Source organism: Gekko japonicus, unplaced genomic scaffold (assembly GCF_001447785.1).
Source record: "Gekko japonicus isolate JY-2015 unplaced genomic scaffold, Gekko_japonicus_V1.1 scaffold847, whole genome shotgun sequence".
In the NCBI taxonomy this organism is placed as follows: domain Eukaryota; kingdom Metazoa; phylum Chordata; class Lepidosauria; order Squamata; family Gekkonidae; genus Gekko; species Gekko japonicus.
The window spans coordinates 409,334-427,149 of NW_015174868.1; the positions used below are offsets into that span (position 1 = coordinate 409,334).

General features: G+C 44.2%; 1 protein-coding gene across 1 annotated transcript in view; it reads left to right on the forward strand.

Annotated features, from left to right (window-relative positions):
• Positions 1 to 1,803: 1,803 nt before the first annotated feature.
• ZC3H15 (zinc finger CCCH-type containing 15) overlaps positions 1,804 to 17,816 on the forward strand; it is an 18,767-nt gene continuing 2,754 nt past the window's right edge. The window contains exons 1-8 of the mRNA XM_015424766.1: positions 1,804 to 2,201; positions 8,826 to 8,927; positions 9,897 to 10,008; positions 10,124 to 10,276; positions 12,676 to 12,767; positions 16,029 to 16,211; positions 16,867 to 17,013; positions 17,173 to 17,348. Coding sequence (XP_015280252.1) covers positions 2,124 to 2,201; positions 8,826 to 8,927; positions 9,897 to 10,008; positions 10,124 to 10,276; positions 12,676 to 12,767; positions 16,029 to 16,211; positions 16,867 to 17,013; positions 17,173 to 17,348 — 1,043 coding nt within the window. The 5' untranslated portion in view covers positions 1,804 to 2,123. The remainder of the gene's footprint in view (positions 2,202 to 8,825; positions 8,928 to 9,896; positions 10,009 to 10,123; positions 10,277 to 12,675; positions 12,768 to 16,028; positions 16,212 to 16,866; positions 17,014 to 17,172; positions 17,349 to 17,816) is intronic.

The window sequence follows — 17,816 nt, forward strand, 5'->3', positions numbered from 1 at the left end:
CTGGCAAGTTAAGATGCAACCCAAAAAGACAATGAAAATGATCAGAGCTCCTGGTCTGAAATCCTACCTGTTCATGGGATCACAGTGTAGCCCATCCCTCTCTCTGCTGTCTCTCCTACTGTATGAACTTGGATCAAAAACTCTGCAAGGCAGAGACCAGTTTTTCTGCTGTTTACATTGCAAAGCACCATTTGCATTTATAGTGCAATAATAATCATTTGTTATCCACCTATGAGATGGGAGGCTTCTTAAAAGCAGGTAAAGTATGCACAAAAACACCCAATTTGCACTTTTTAAAAAAGGTGCTTTCTTTGATTAGGATACCACCACAAGGCAGGTGTAAGGTCCTTGTATTGTATTCCTATAGTTAATCCAGTCAAAGTCCACTGAATGTAATGTGTTTGGACCAGAATAACTCCGCATTGGGTTACAGTCTGACAGTGTTCCCATGCCACCTGCCTCCACATCCTCTTTTTGACTTTTTAGACAGCGATAGCCCACTCTCATCAGATCTCAGAAGTCTAAGCAGGGTCCACTCTGGTCAGTATTTGGATGAGAGACCTCCAAGGAATACCAAGGTTGCTATGCAAAGGCAGGCCATGGCAAACCACCTCAGAATGTCCCTTGCCCTGAAAACCCTACAGCTGCGTGTTGACGGGGGGGGGGGGGGGAAACCCACCTGTGAGATAAGCATAAGTGGGTGGTATTACCTAGTGGGGTGGAGGCTATGGGATTCCCCCTCCCCCCAGTCACAATCTCCTCCTAAAATAACTGCATCTCTGGAAGTTGCTCTTTTTGACATATGGGGTGGGGGAGAGATTTTTAAAGTCAACCTTCGACAACTAGGGGAAACTGAAGGAGGCAAAAAGCTGAGTTCCATCAGGCATTCGGTTGAGGACAGCAATGGTGAAACATCACGGCTGGCCCCCTACTCCTAACAGAGCTTTCCCCCCCCCCCGAACGTGTGAAGCACCCACAGACCAGACAGGGGAGGGAGCTACAAAATTTCTGCCTCTTGTTTTAATTACTGTATGTTTACTGGGCTTGGTTTTATCCTGCAATGGTATTCCCAGTAGTCATGTACGGCTGCGAGAGTTGGACTATAAGGAAACATGGATAGGGGGGGGGGGGGACTGATGAAGCCCAGCTTTGGGGACGGATTCAATGGGGTATAAGGCCAGAGAGTCCACCTTCCAAAACGGCCCTTATTTTTTTTCAGGTAAACTGATCTCTATCGCCTGGAGATCAGTTGGAATCCCAGGAGACCTCCAGCACAAAGATAGGGCGACTCGAGCCTGAGAAACACCTGAAAAGGCGGGGGGGGGGCGGACTGGGCAACCAAAAATGCAGGTCCCCGTCAAGGCCCCTGGAGCAAGACAGAGCAGGCAACCAGACTTCCAGGCAGGCCGGACACAACGGCTCCCTCCTCAGGCGGGCAGGCGAAAGGCCTGAAGAGAGGCAGCGCTTCCCTGGTTCGTACCGAGCCACTCCTGGCCTGAAGAGCCTTGAGGGAACTGGCCTTGGCCAATGAGAGCCCGCCTCAGCTACCCAGGTACCCGCTCCTCCCTCCCGCTGTCTGTCTTGACCAATGAGAACCCGTCTCGGCTATCCAAGCACCCGCTCTCCCGCCTTCTGTCTATCTCGGCCAACGAAAGCCCGTCTCAGCTATCCAAGCACCCACCCACCAACCACAGCCCGCTGTCTGTCTTCGCGGTCATAAGGTCTCGAAATGCGTGACGTCATCACGAACACGTTGTTCTGAACCCCGCCCCTCCCTGAAGAGCAGGGCGGGACCCCAGAGAACCCGGCGGTGGTGCCGCGCACGCGTGCGCGTTCCACGCCGATGCCTCCCCTCCCCCCACGCACACCTTCCGTTCCCACAATGCTTTGCCGCTTCCGTCGCTGACGGCCTGTCGCAAACGCGAAGCGCTCGTTTGGCCGCCGCTGGCTGCTCTTTCTCCGCCGCTCCTTCCTCCTCTTCCCGTCTCCTCGCTTGGCCCTGAAAAACAAGACTCCAGCGGCGCCTCCCCTCCTTCTCTCTCTGGGCCTCAGCGGCGCCTTTTCTCTCCCTCCCGGCCTCCCCGCCTTTCTTCCCTTGCCGGCTTCTCGCGCCTCCTCCTGAGATGCCCCCTAAGAAACAGGCGCCGCCGCCGGCCGCCAACAAAAAGACGGATCAGAAGAAGAAAGAGAAGATCATTGAGGTGAGCCTCGGCTCTGTCGGGGAGGTCTGGCTGCGTCCAGGGATTGATTGGATGTTGTTAGCGTTGCCAACTCTGGGGTAGGAAACACCTGGCGATTTGGGGGGGGGGGGCTGGGATGGGGGAGGGACCTCAGCAGGGTATCGTGCCATAGAGGCCACCTTCCAACGCTGCCATTTTCTCCAGGGGAACTGATCTTGGTCATCTGCAGGTCGACTGGAATAGCGGGAGACCTCCAGGTGCCACCTGGAGGTTGGCAACCCTCGTTTATTGCAAGGTGTGGCGTGCTGCTTATTGGGGAAATGGTTTCACCTTTAAACCCGCTCTGTGTATATAAACTTGGTCGTTTTCTGCTGCCATCAGGAATTAAAAATTCCAAATCTCTCTCTTTTGGTAGTATGACCCAGGGTCTGGGCACTTCAGAGGACTATGTGGCCCTGAGGAAGTACTGTACTGATTTCTTGGATAAATTTAAACAAAGATTGATTTATTTAATAAAGAACAAAATGGGTTTATGGTTATTTTGAACAGTTGCTGAAGAAAGGAACTTGTAAACATAACTGGTAAAGCTTGGTGCTACAGTCTCTCAAACGCCAAACTCCACTCTGACAGGCTTATACACTCAGTATAATCTCTCTCTCTCATATATATATAGAGATAGCCACACTAGTCTTTTTTTTTTATTCACTCAGAATTGAATCAACTCAGTCATACTGAATTTTTGGTCTTATTCAGTCTAAAAAAGGCTCAAAATTCCATAGTCACACAGACTATGTTCACTTTTCAAACTTCACACACAGAATCCTCTCATAGAAACACACACACACACACAGATTCCTCTCAGAACATCTCCCACACAAGTCATCAGCCAATCAAAATACACTTGTCTCTCTCTATCGCTCTGTCATATTAGAGCAGTCACACTAAACATTTAAAGAAACACGCACACCAAAACATGGAATCATTACACAAGGGGTCAAACTCTTAAGGGGGGGGGTTCTTGCCAGGCTGCCTCTCCTGACCCACCCCCAGCCTGCCCTGCCCATGTTTGGCTTGGGAGGCAGGAAGGCTAATCTGGGGACTGACTGTGCCAGGTAAAGGTGGGTGGTGCAGTAGCTGGGTGGAAGGCAGGCAGGCCAGCGAAGACGTTGTTTGGGTGAAGAAGAGGCAGGTGACCCGGTGCCCAGCCTCGATTCCCTCTGCCTGGCCTGGCACTGTCTGGTGAGCTGGGAGGCGAGCTGTTGCCAGGCCCTGTTTCACTGCCCCTTTGCCTGTAATAGTAGAGTGCAACTTAATGAATGGTAGAATGTAATGTGCTTTGAAATAGTGGATTGGAGCCAAACATTCCACCTCAAAGAAGAGGATGCTATAAGGTCATTTGCATGCTTGAGAGGAGACGGCTGGAGTATAATGGCAGGGTCGCAGTTAATAACTCTCAGCATTCCACAGTTAAGAAGGGTACATCCACCCATCAATCTCCAACTTTGGTATATTTATTTCCTTCACTATGTTTTCCCTTGGAATTAAACAAATGGTGAACATATAAACTAAGCTTGTTATTCTAGTTCGGCCCTTGCTTCTGTTAAACAGCTTTGTTATGCTGTACGCCAATCTGCTCACTACCTGTTATGTATGGACTGGTAACTTCTATTTCATTGTATCTGAAGAAGTGTGGGTGCACACGAGAGCTCATACCTTAAATAAAGGTGCTACTGAACTCAAACTTTGTTCTGCTGCTTTGGACCAACATGGTTACACACCTGAATTTAACTTTACCTGGTGGGTTATTGCTGTGCCGGGTGGGAGGCAAGCAAAATGGTGAAGGCACCGCTACTGGTAGAGGCAGGCAGTGCAGCATCACTGGTCCTGTTGTGGGAGGAAAAGCTGGGGAAGACTGCCAGGCACAGGTGGGCAGTGTGGTGCCCAGCCTTGCGGCATGCTGACCAAGCCTATCACTGCCAGGCAGAAGGGGAGCAGGACAGGCACAGGCAGATGATATAGTGACCACTAGCCTCTCCAGCCCATGCCTGGGCCCACCACTACCAGCTTGTCCTTGCCTATCTGGCCCGAGCGTGTTTGTTGACATGGTGAGTTGAGCAAGGATGGGCCAAGGGAGGCAGACAGCTGCAGCCTTTTCTGGGTCAGGTGAGGGGCTGGGGTTCTTTTCCAGGGCTGTTTCAGCACACCAGTCCACCTCTGCCTGTGTCTATGACTAGGGTGGCCAAACTTGCTTAACATAAGAGCCATATAGAATAAGCAACAGATGTTTGAGAGCCGCAAGACGTAAAGAAATATTATCCGCATGTTTTTATTGGAAAATGTGCAAATTTGCTTTTATTAACATTAAATGAGACTACCAAAAAGAAAAGGAGTAAAAACAGATAATGATATTTATTTGTCTAATGATATTCGTAGGCTTCAGTGGGGGGCTTTGAGAATGCATTTAAATCTGCTTTCTTTCTCTGCTTCCCCCCCCTCCCCCGCCTCAAGCCTACCGAGGGAGGGGAACTTTGGCTGGGAAAGGGAAGACCGAATGGGGAGGCATGCCTCCCCTTTGCTTCCCAAGCCGCCTTGCCAGGAGCCTCACAGTATGTGTGAAAGAGCCGCGTGTGACTCCCGAGCCACAGTTTGGCCACCCCTGATCTATGCTGTGCCACTTCATACAAATGCTGTGCACCCATGTTTTGTACGCCAGTGCTGAGAGATGTAGTTTAGCCTTCTCACCGGTGTACTAGTTTTCTATGTGGGGCATAATTTAATATGGAGTAGTGTTCAGTCAGCTCAACTGTTAGATTTGCATCTAGTACCACCTTAGAGACCAAAAAGACTTTCAGAGTATACGTTTTCAAGAGTCAAGGCTCTGTTCATTAGGACAACTGAAGTTCAGGCACAAGTTTGCTACTGCACCAAGCACCTTATGCTTTTTCATCTGTAATTTGAACTGGCCGTATTTAAAAAAGAATTAGGCAGCAGTAAGTTCGTACTTTGCCCTGCTGTCGTTGTCATACCTGATTCTGATTTAGATCTAAGGTCATCAACCAGTAGAAATGCCATAGTGCACTTCAGTGTTGTAGATTGTGTTTATGTTGTCTATAGCGTCTGCTGTGACCAGTTATTGAAACACTAAAAGGAACTTGGCATCTGTCTTAAACAACCTTGAAAAATAAATAGGACTGAAGAAAGTTCCAGAGGGACATGTCTTAATGCAGTACTTGGGGAGTCTGGTGTGGCTGTAGGTTTGTAACAGGATGGAGACTTAATTTAGGCAGGACAGGGCTTTTCTCAGTGCCAAGGTTTAATTCTGGGGTATATGAAGTAGAAATTGATGAGAATGCCCCAGTCTAGTGTTTATTTCCTTTAACCACTGAGTACTTAGCACAAACTCCTACACTGGATCAAAGGGTAATGTTTCCCAAAAGCCTTGAGCGTCAGTTTTTCTTGTTGAAGATCAGATTTTTATGGAAAGATTAAGACTTCAATTCTGTTTCCATTTGAGAATTCTGCTGAATTCAGTTGGAATTATGTCTGAGTATCCATTTTTAGGAGCTGCAGTGGCTCAAGTGGTTAAGACGCTGAACTGCAGGCTGTGGAAGGTCGGTAGTTCAGCAGTTCGAGACCCGAGTTGCCGCATGACGGAGTGAGCTCCCGTCTCTAGTTCCAGCTCCTGCCAACCTAGCTGTTCGAAAGCAAGAAATTGCAAGTAGATAAATAGGTACCACTTCGGTGGGAAGGTAACAGCGTTCCGTGAGCCTTGGTGTTTAGTCATGCCGGCCACATGACCACGGAAACGTCTTCGGACAGCGCTGGCTCTTCGGCTTTGAAATGGAGATGAGCACCGCAACCCTAGAGTCGGACTCGACTGGCTTTCGAGCAAGGGAACCTTTACCTTTATCCATTTTTAAGAATGCATAGTGCCAGTATAAACCTGGGCATGGTTATTGTGTGACTAACATTGCTATGTCATAGGAACCAGCATGGTGTAGTGGTTAAGAGTCATGGACTCTTGATATGGAGAACCGGGTTTGAGTCCCAACTCCTCCACAAGAAGCCTGCTAGGTGACCTTGGGACAGTCACGGTTTTCTCAGAACTCTCAGCCCCACCTACCTCACAAGGTGATTATTTTGGGGAGAGGAACAGGAGGCGATTGAAAGCTGCTTTGAGACTCCTTAGGGCAGATAAAAGCGGGGTATAAAAACCAACGTACACTATTAGCCATCTGGAAATTTCCTTTGAAATTGTGGGGGGGCAGTGTTTGTTTTGGTAGAGTACATGGGTACTCTCCATTGCTGAATGAGTGCAGTTGAACTGGATGATGTAATAGGTTTCTGTTGGCTTTGATTGGGTCAGTCTCTGAGTGCAGAACTGAATACAAGAAAGTTGAGGCATGAGAAAAAAAGATGGATCTTGAACCAAAACGAAACTCCCATTACTGTATTCCTTAAAAAAGGAAAGTCACTTGCATTCTGGCATTCAGGTAATACTAAACTGGTGTGATTGACCGGGAAATGCAGCACATTTTATGTAGGTAGAGTACCAGAACAGATCAGTTCCTAAGTGATTGTGACAGTAGTGAAAGTTAAAGGTGAATTGCCGTGCCACCTTCACAACTGTTTGCATTGGGTTCGTAAATATTCCCAGATTATTTAGCTGGGAAAAAACAATCTCAGTCTTGGCCTTATTGAAGAATCATTAACTTTGATAATTAGGAAGATGTTAAGCAGGAGATCTTTGCTTGTGTTTCAATTGCAAATATGTTTCTAATTGCAAATATATTAATGCCATTAACAGCCTAATCCTATATGTGTTTACTCAGCAGTAAGTCACATTAAACCCACTGGGATATTCTCAAGCAAGTGTAGGATTGCAGCATAGATACTGATTCCAAAGTATGTTTTCTGAGAAGCAGTCCCCATGGAGTTTAATGGGTTTTAGTTTTTAGTAAGTCTCTTTAGGAGTACTGCTTTAAAAAGCTGGGAGTGCTTTTTTCCAGATCTGTGCAGCAGCATGTTTGAGGTATATATAAATCAGAGACTGTAAATGGAAATCCCATGAAATGATGTTGCACTGAGGAGAATAAAAGGAGCTGACAAATAACTATGAAATTTTGATTGGTCTGACATCATTTCTTTTAAGAAATGCTGCTTTTCCCAGTGGGATTGGAGGTCACGTGACAACTTCCAGACAGTAGCACACAATACAATTCCTTCATAAATCACTTGGTAGATGCAGCAACTGAATTAAGGAATGGAAGTGTTTGAACTGAGATATTATGTTTGGTAGCAGAGTGGTAGAAAGTAATTCATAAAGGAAGTTAGAGTTAGCATGTTAGTATGTAGAGTAAATTAGAGTTAATAGACAGGATAAGTGTGAATTATAATAAAGGATAATAGATAACAGGAATGGAATTATTAAACTAACGGCATAGCAAGGAGGGGAAGGGTGTGCCCCCCCCCCCAAGACCTCCGATCAGAGGGAGGAGGGTTTCCTTCTGTTGCAGAGGCTTCCAGTTTCGGAGGCAACCCTGTTCAACTTTCCTTTCTAGGTTTGGAAGAAGATACAGTATAAGTATAAAATAAGTGTATATGGAGGGAATCCAGCCAAAGAAGAAGTCTTAGATAAATTAAGGAAGAATCTAATAATGTTTAGATTATGAATTAGAGGAAGCTGTACGGTGGTCTGGTTAAGCGGGTAAAGAATGGGAATAAGATAACGAGGATGGAGAATATTTATATGCTTTCAATGTTTAATATGATTTCTAGAAAGGAGAATATAAGGGAAATGAAATGTTAAGATATGTATAAAATATATGAATAAATGTACACTCAATAAAATATTAATAAAAAAATAAATCACTTAGTTTTGCTTAAAGAAACTACAGTTCTCACAGTATTTTTCAGGCTGGAAGAATGAATTTAAGCACCATATTTGGGGACTAATGAGTAGTAGAATAGGGGCCAGTGTTGAATATCTATGCATTCTGTATGAGGAAACTAGCTTAGTACCAGGCAACTGATGCCTCTTTCGGAATGCTCAAGAATGCAAGTCACTTCATACACATAGCGGATTGGACACTTTTTATTATTGATGTCCAAGGCGGTTATATCTTCAGCCAGTCAGTCTCCTATAAATGTTGCAGAGGTAAACTGCGGCACATGGTCATTCACAAATAGCAGTTGAGAGAAGGCCCAGCATGGAATACAGGCACATGTGATAAAACTGGGATGTGTTTAGGATCTACTTCCATTTTAAACAGCCACTTTTACTTTTGATTATGTTTGAGCAACAGTTAATCCTAAGAGTTGGTGTCTCCACAGATGTTTTAATTCTTCTAAAATCTTTTTGCTTCACTTGTTTGGTTTCTGTAACTTATTTGTACAGCTGTCCTGAACTGGTAGATTTCATCACCCAACAAACATTCCAAGAAGCTATTTAAATGAAGACACATATGGAAGAAAAGACTATAAAGTTCCTTCACTGTGAGGAAGAACCTCTAAAATCAGATGACTTTTATTTCAGAAAAAATAAGTGAGAATTGTTGCAGAAACCTGTATAGTTGATAAAAGTAGATAAGCAGTCTTACAAAAATTCAAATCATCTTGTAATTTCTACAAACCTTTCCAATATAGGACAAAACCTTTGGCTTGAAGAACAAGAAAGGAGCAAAGCAGCAGAAGTTTATCAAGGCTGTGACCCATCAAGTGAAATTTGGTCAGCAAAACCCCCGACAGGTAGGCAAATGTTGGCTTGTTTTTGCTTAGTGCACACTGTGTGATCGCATGATATACCAGTGCATTTTAGAAGTGGGCAGGCTGCAGATGATGATGTGCCCTAATTATAATGTTGGCCACAGGCCTTGTTAAGTCCTTAATGGCATAACTTCTTGGCAGGCATGATACTCAAATGTGGTGTCAAATTTACAAAGCCAGGGGAGCCACTACCTTAACTGTTAAGAAAACTTAACTATTCTGGGTTAAATGTTCTGATCTCTTAATTTTGAAGCAAATGCCTTGTGGGATGAGAACAAGGCCCACGTAGCCCACCATTCTCGACAAAAATTCTGAAAAAAAACAGCAGGTGCTCAGTGGCCCACCAAATCTTTCTCAATAGCCTACTACAGATCAAGATGGGCAGCCGTGTTAGCCTCTCTGCAGCAGTAGAAAAGAGCAAGAGTCCAGGAGCACCTTAAAGACTCTGCAGCAGTAGAAAAGAGCAAGAGTCCAGGAGCACCTTAAAGACTAACACAATCTGCGCCAGGGGAGGAGCAGTGAAGAAGTGAGCAGTGACTCACGAAAGCTCACACCCTGCCACAAATTTTGTTAGTCCTTAAGGTGCTTCTGGACTCTTGCCCTTTTCTACTGGTGGGCTACAGTTTATCTTATGCAAATGTGTTTCATGGATCCTGTATAACATCCTGTAGTTTGCATTTAATACACTTTCAGTTAGCGTTTCCAAGATGGGTAACCGTGCTAGTCTGTCTGCAGCAATAGAAGAAAGCAAGAGTCCGGCAGCACCTTAAAGACAAACAAAATTTGTGGCAGGGTAGGAGCTTTCTGAAGTATCTGAAGAAGTGAGCAGTGACTCTCAATAGCTCATTCTCTGCCACAAATTTTGTTCGTCTTTCAGGTGCCGCTGAACACCTTCTCTTTTCAGCTGGAGTGTTGTGAGTCTCCCTTTCTGATGACTTCATTTTATTCTAGGCCACTCAAACAGACGCTGACAAGAAATTAAAGAAAGATGACAAGAAGAAAGAATTGCAGGAGCTGAACGAGCTTTTCAAACCTGTAGTTGCTGCCCAGAAAATTAGTAAAGGTAAAGGGCTGGCCTTGTGTTTTCTTATATGTCTCAAACTGGGGCGGGGGGGGGGGGTCTTTCGACATCAAATGGGGGTGGGGGGAAATAAATGATGAAACCGTCTATATTACAGGTGCTGATCCCAAATCAGTCGTCTGTGCTTTCTTCAAGCAAGGGCAGTGCACAAAAGGAGACAAGTGCAAATTTTCTCACGACCTGACTTTGGAGAGAAAGTGCGAAAAGAGAAGTGTTTACATTGATGCACGAGATGAAGAGCTTGAAAAGGGTAAGTGGTGTCTGGGAAATAGAACATTTAATATTTGGAATTAACGTGTTCCCGCACAAGCAGAGAACACAGTAGAAGTGCAAGACCATTTTGGTGAGTGTTCTTATGTGGCAGGACAAATGAGATAGAATTTGTTTTCAGTGCAAGAGGCCAGAAAATATCTGCCATAATAAAGGGGGGGGGTTAACCCATCAAAACAACTAATTTCTCACAGGTGGCACAAACAGCGGATAGCTCCAGGGAAAGCTGCTGGTAGGATTCCCCGTTCTACAGCACTCTTGGGAGCCTCAGAAAGGCAGTGCCAATGGGCAGAACACTCATTAGCCAGATTCCCTCACCTCTTAATACTGCCTGTAATGATTTCAACTTATATGTGTGTGTTTCTTTAAATGGTTGGTAAGTGTCAGAAGAACAAGGGGGTGAAAGAGGCAGAAGAGTGAGTGAGGTGATTGGTTGGTGACTGAGTGTGGGCGGAGCTAGGAAGTGTGTGTGTGGAGAGAGAGAAGGCAGAGTGTTGTCAGTTGTGGTCAATCTACACAGAGTCTGAGAAGTAGTCTTCTCACTAGAGTCATATAGAAGTGCTGTGAAAGGCATTAAGATTCTAAAGGAAGAAGAAGATATACTTAAGGGGGCGTATTAGGCAAAATCTGATATTGTCAGAGTGTTTTAAGAGTGTGAGGGAAAAGGCTTACAGAGACCTGAGTAAAAAGGGAAAGCTTTTACTGAGCAGCCTAAGAAAACCTCTTGTAGCCAATATGCTTCTTTTACCAAAAAGTATTATCTTGTTTATTGTTAACCCAGGGTCTTATCCTCAGAACCACATAGACCAATGAAGGAGCCTTGGAGCTTAGGCACAATACTGTGGGAAAGGTTAATTAAAGACGAATTAAATTCCTGGTGGCAGCGATAGATACAAAGAAACAACAAGAAATCTAAAACTACATCACACCTGACCGCACCAAATAAGAGCGGTATCATCATACTGCCTCTTTGAGACTCACAGGCAGCGGCTGGGAGGAGGAAGCAGGAAAAATCTGTCACTGCCTTCTGCTACCAGCGTTATTTCTAAAGCAAAAACGTTTTGCCAAGCTGTTTTGTTATTTTTTTTTGCTGTGAGTTAGCTGCCTGGTTATATAACCAAACTGAAAAGAGTTAGTCAAAGACCAGAGCTCGCAGTTTACCTGTCCTCTCTTTCAACTGCATGGTGACTGAGGCTTTTGATTAGATCTTGGACAGCTTGATCAACTCAGTGACCATGAGTGTGGCCAGGAAGGGTGCCTCTTGGGTATTGTGTACACGAAAGCAAGGTGTTTGCTTTTCATGGTATTTGTAAAATGGTTAGTCTGAAAAGCAGTCAGGAAGAAGACAAGGCCGTACCAATAAGTAGAAGAAAACAGGGAACGAGGTGTGAGGGAGAGTGGTTTGCTTGACCTTTTAGATCCCAATGTGTTTCACAGTGAGCTTCCTGATCTCAGTCACCATACTCCCACTTCTTTGTGGGAGTTAGAGAAATTTCTGCTTGAGATGCCCTGGCAAACCTCATTGCAAAACAACTTGGATCTAAAAGGTCAAATAAACTGCTTTCTCTTGTACCCATTCCTCCCCTCTTTTTTTCTCCTAATCTGTAAAGCACTAGATCAAATAGAAATCTCAGAATGGTAGTTCAGGATTGCTGAAATCTTAAGGACTGTCCAAGTTTGCTGTTCAGTAGGCTTGGTGTTTTCACTGCAGGCTTCATGACAATGGTGAGTCATCTGAAAGAAGAGGATGCGCTATTTAAGGAGCCCAATTAGAAATCTAGAAAGCATCGCTGATACCCAAAATGATATACACAACTGAAGGCATTCAGTTTCATATGGTGTTATCTGAAGTCTTGTTTCTAACTTAATAAAGCCAGTTTGGTGTAGTGGTTAAGTGCACAGACTCTAATCTGGGAGAACCGGGTTTGATTCCCCACTCCTCCACATTCAGCTGCTGGATGGCCTTGGGCAAGTCATAGTTCTATCAAAGCTGTTCTCTCAAGGACCGTTCTCTCAGAGCTCTCTCAGCCCCACCTACCTCACAGGGTGTCTGTTGTGGGGAGGGGAAGGGAAAGGAGTTTGTAAGTTGCTCTGAGACTTCAAGTGAAAGGTGGGATATAAATCCAATCTCTTCTTCCAAGTCAATATAGAACTTCTTGCAAAATGAACTCCTAATGTTCTTCCATGCCAGTCTCTTGTTTGCTTTCATCTTTTATCTTAATCCTGTCATTTACGGTGTCTTTTTAAAAAAAAATTGCACCTTCCTACAAAATGCGTACAAATATGCTTCTATTTTTCTTTAATGCGGTGGAGATATAAAAAGATAGCAGAGGTTTTTTTCCCTATTGTTCTAGTGAGAGTTTTGTTTATTCTGTCTAGACACGATGGATAACTGGGATGAGAAGAAGCTGGAAGAGGTGGTGAACAAGAAGCATGGTGAGGCCGAAAAGAAAAAACCCAAAACTCAAATAGTATGTCCTTTTTCTTGCATTGTGTTCCAGTAACTTGTTAAAATGTGTTTCGGAAATTTAATTGAGCCGGTTGAATTTTAGCACTAGTGTATGTGGAACTTATGTATATTTACAATCTCATTTTGTAAACCTTTTTAAGTAGAAAGCTTATGAGATGCTCTTATGGCATCAGTGTGCATAATCTGCCACATACTCAAGTTGCAACAATGAAATTAACGTGCATTCTTAATAGTTACTATTACAATACATTACAAAGGTTCGAATTTTAGAGCTTTATTTAAAAAATTTGGTGCATTTTTAAATTGGACGAGGTAGCATAGGGTTCAAACAGTGGCATCTTATAGAAACGCAGTGAAAAATAACAAATCCTATTTGCATCCAATGTAACAAGCTTGACAGTGCTGTTGTCATAGGCAAATATTCTTTATGGGGTATTAGACTATAAACCTGTTTTGAACAATGCTTTATTCTCAAGGAGGTCAGTACTTCAAGTGTAGTCCCCAACAATCTGCAGTTATATTGTCTAAAGCTAGTGTATGTTAAGTGTAAGTTATCATGAAGTGAAGCTTTGACCAAGGAAATCCTACAAAGTTATTATAAGTATGTCTTAAATACTGTACTAAATATATATTCTCCATCTTGAACTTATTTAAAGACAGATCCTTGCTGGCTTGGTTGACATGTAACACAAAACCGTGGTACATTTCCCTTGTTAAGTCCACCATTTCCTCTTTTGTGGAAAGCCACGGTTGGTCCCCAGTTGATAACACTCTCCACAACACTCTTTGGCAGTGATGCTTTATTAGAGATAGGCTTACATCAGGAACTTGAATCTTTGTCAGAACTGAGGAAAAGCCAGCGAAAAGCCTCTAATATAGATAAAGTAAAATACACCCCACCTTGCACTCATAGGTCACCAATGCAGCCTCTACGGTCACTATGACAACCCTGACAGATATGTGGCACCTTCTCTATACAGGCCTAGCAAAAGAGTCTCCAAGGCCAACTCATATGGGAACTGGTGCTGGGGCACAACTTAAGGAAAGATTACGCTGTCTACAAGCTCTCACTCCTACCGCATTCACTCCCCTCAAGAATGCCCTCCCCCCCATACATGGCAAGCAGTGAAGTGAAACGAAACTGAAACTTGACACTTGTGCATGTCCTCCAAAACTCAGTTGCATACTGTGCATTGGATCCTTTAAAGCCACAAATAAAGCTAGTTGGCAGAAAGGGTTTTTTGCTACCTCTCCTGTCCCACTGTAGCCTTCTCCAAGCTCCTATGGAGCTGTAGGGAACTCTTGGGAGCAATGCGGGGTGCAGTGGGCGGGGCTGCAGCTAGATGAGGACATTGATCCCCTCCCATGCACACACATGCAAGCTGTTTTGAGACTCATGCAACAGGTAAAGTGAGGGTGACTTCTGGCAATATCCCCCTTCTGACCACAGCCTCACACTGCATTCTCTGTTTTCTAAGCTCAATTGTCTCTCAAGGTAGCGGGGGGGGGTGAGGTAAGGTTCATGCCTTTGCTGTGGGAAGGGAAAAGTGGCAGCATGCCTTCGGTAAAGTAGCTCCATTCACAGGATACACTCAAGGTCTTGTATGCACTTGTTAGGCTTTTGACCTTTCTTGAGATGCAGCCCTTCACTTCAATCAAATGCACTACTGCTGTTAAGGGTTGGAGGTATTTTGCCATACAGACGGAGGGAGAGCCAGAATGAGAGAACTAAATCCTCAGCATGCCACATTGTTGCTGCAGTCAAGTCTTGGAGTTACGTTAATTTCATTATGCTCATTTAGCCTTCTCCTGCTTGGGCCTGTAGTCTCAGTTATGGGGCTGCTTCATTAAATCTTGTTGCGGGTGTAGGGGTTGTTCATGTTTTACTTACAGGTGTGATAAGGCCAAGGCCGAGGGTGCAAATTAAGGTAAAAATATATTTTATTATTCAGTTGAAATTCCCTCACCTAAAAGCATCTGTAGGTTTCTTGTCATAAAGAAATATTCTCTAGCAATATTCTAGCAAGGACTCTTTTTTTAGACCCACACTTACAATATTTTAAGGAAGGCTGCATATATTCTAATCACAAGCAGTTTTTCCCTCGTCCATGAGTAATTTCTTCCTATCTGATGCCAAGGCTTTTTAAAGTAAGCGGACGATAGTATGCGATTTGGATAGCCCCTTCTAGCTAAAGTGTGCTTAAAAATGGAAGTTTCCCTTTTGAACTCTTACATATGATGGCATTATGGACACAAATGGTCTGAGGAAAAAGTCGATGTATTTGGATAGAGGTTCCAGGATAGAATTGCAGCCGGAGATAGTAGGTGTACCTGGAAGAAGAAAAATATTTTTACGTATTTTGGGAAGCATGTAACATACTAGGGATCTGGGGTTAACATTGACTGAATAAGAAAATATGTTTACCTTATTTTGCGCCATCAGCCTTGGCTTTACTTTTTGTCGGTGTCTGGTGTGGCCCTTTTATTTTCTCCTGGTTCCTTATAGGTGTACTACATCAGATTTTTAAAAACAGAGACAGCTAAGGTTTCCAGCAATACTTGTGAGCACAAATTCTACTTTGTGAGCTACTGGCATTAAAGCTGTGAGCACGTGATTTGGCTACTGCATAAATTAGTTTGCTCTGAGCTAAGACAAAAATGTGTGAGCTGGAGGCTAAAAAAGTGTGAGCTAGCTCACACTAACTCATCTTAGAGGGAACACTGGTTGCCAGTTCCAGGCTGAGAAATACCTGGAGATTTTGGAGGTGGAGCTTGAAGAGGGCGGGGTTTGGGGAGAGGCTTCAGTGGGGAGTAATGCCATAGAATCTGCCTTCCAAAGTGGCCATTTTCTTCAGGTGAACTAATCTCTGTCGCCTGGAGATCGGTTGTAATCCCAGGAGAGCTCCAGCCAGCACCTGGAGGTTGGTGACCCAAGGGACAGCCTTCAAGAGACTATTCAGATGTGCAGTTGATATGGGTGTTGGTTTCTTTTGGTGGCTATGATGCAGCAAAATTACATGCAGCCAGTTGAATCTTTTTTTTTAGTGGCCTGTGAAAAAATACAGTGGGCATTTTATTAGCACTTTAGTTAGAAGCATGGATTGAGGCAGGTTGTCAGACTAAGTTGATACTGCCACAGACAACTTGCTTTATATTTTGGTGGCCAGAAATGAAGGTTTGCATTCTACCTGATTCGTGTTTTTTGTTCATTTGTTGTTGGGTGTTTTAAAAAGCAGGACTTGTTTATGAATGTTTTGTACAGGTCTGCAAGTATTTCCTTGATGCCATTGAAAACAATAAATACGGATGGTTTTGGGTCTGTCCCGGTGGCGGAGACAACTGTATGTACCGCCATGCCCTTCCTCCGGGCTTTGTACTCAAAAAGGACAAGAAGAAGGAAGAAAAGGAAGAGCTGATTTCTTTAGAAGATCTAATAGAAAAAGAGGTAATGCGATAGATGCTTGTGGGATGTCATGGTTGGTGACTCATGGAGGGGGAAGCACAGGCTGGCAGTGAAAGACTGAGGTGATCAATTAGCTGAATCTGTTTTGAACTGAGCCTTAAGGATGACTGGCCATCTTTGAAAGTGACTTGTAATTTCTAGCTCTTTTCTAAATTACTAAAATAGATTTATGGGGTCTCAGCAGAACCAAAATACATTTGTTTTCAGTTCCTGGGGATATTTTTTAAATGTTTCAGTGCCTATTATCGTTTGGGAATGACAAGGTAATATTGAATTCCTGTCTCTAGAGGGCACCCGTGTTCCACAGTGAGTGTTTAACTGTCAGCATGTTCGAAACAGACTGTAGCGCTTTACGCCAAATATCTTAATACCAGTCATCATGGCTAACAAGCATTTTGATTATGTTTAATCACCAAGGAATATTTTAAGTTTTCTTATTTGAGCAATTATCATGCTTACTGATCCCTTTTCATATCCAAAAAGAATAATGATAAAAGAAACGGGGGGGAACCTTGCAGTAGGTTCCAGGTAAATGCAGAAGTGTTGCAGCCAACCTCGTTGAAATTATAAATTTCGGAAAGCCCGCTCAGATGGCATTTAAGAGCCATTGGGTATTTTCTTTTATTTTTTTTCCCAGCGTGCCGCTTTAGGACCAAATGTTACGAAAATTACGTTAGAGTCTTTCCTTGCGTGGAAGAAAAGGAAAAGACAAGAAAAGATTAATAAGGCCGAACAAGACATGGAAAGACGGAAAGCAGACTTCAAGGCTGGCAAAGCGTTGGTGGTAAGCTCTGCTTCTCGGTCACGTTTACTTGTGGTACAGAAAATAAGATGAGAGCAATCCTTTTCGGTGGCGTGGAACGCCTTTGAGCTTTGCTTTGGGGACGACGTCTGTATTTCGTGTCGCTCAGCCCTGCACTGTGATCTCTTTCATCATGACTAGATCAGCGGACGTGAAGTGTTTGAGTTCCGGCCAGAGCTTGTGGATGCGGATGACGAAGAAGCAGATGACACTCATTATGTTCAAGGCAGTGGTGAAGATGAGGTAAAGCAGCTGCAGGAACCTAGTTATGTCAGAGACCCTAGAAAAGAGCCTCTTTTATTCGTATTACGTGTATCGTAAGCTAAAATAATTTGACGTAATGTTCTTGGCCAGTGCTACATGACATTCACTGCCGCAAGAAGCGGTGGCAGCTACAAGCATAGACAGCTCCAAGAGGGGATTGGATAAACATACAGAGCAGAGGTCCATCATTGGCTATTAGCCCCAAGGTATAGACGGAACACTCTGTCTGGGGCAGTGATGCTCTGTCTTCTTGGTGCTTGGGGGGCGACACAGGGAGGGCTTCTGGAGTTCTGGCCCTGCTGGTGGACCTCCTTTTGGCACCTGGGTTTTGGCCACTGTGTGACACAGAGCGTTGGACTGGATGGGCCGTTGGACTGATCCAACACGGCTTCTTATGTTCTTATGACAAGTTCTGTGTGTTGGTTGTAGGATTTACCGCATTTGGAAAAGAAATGGTTGCCTAAGATTAAGAAGGTTGGTTACGTGGTGGGGAGAAGAAATCCGTTTCGTTCTTTTCCCTA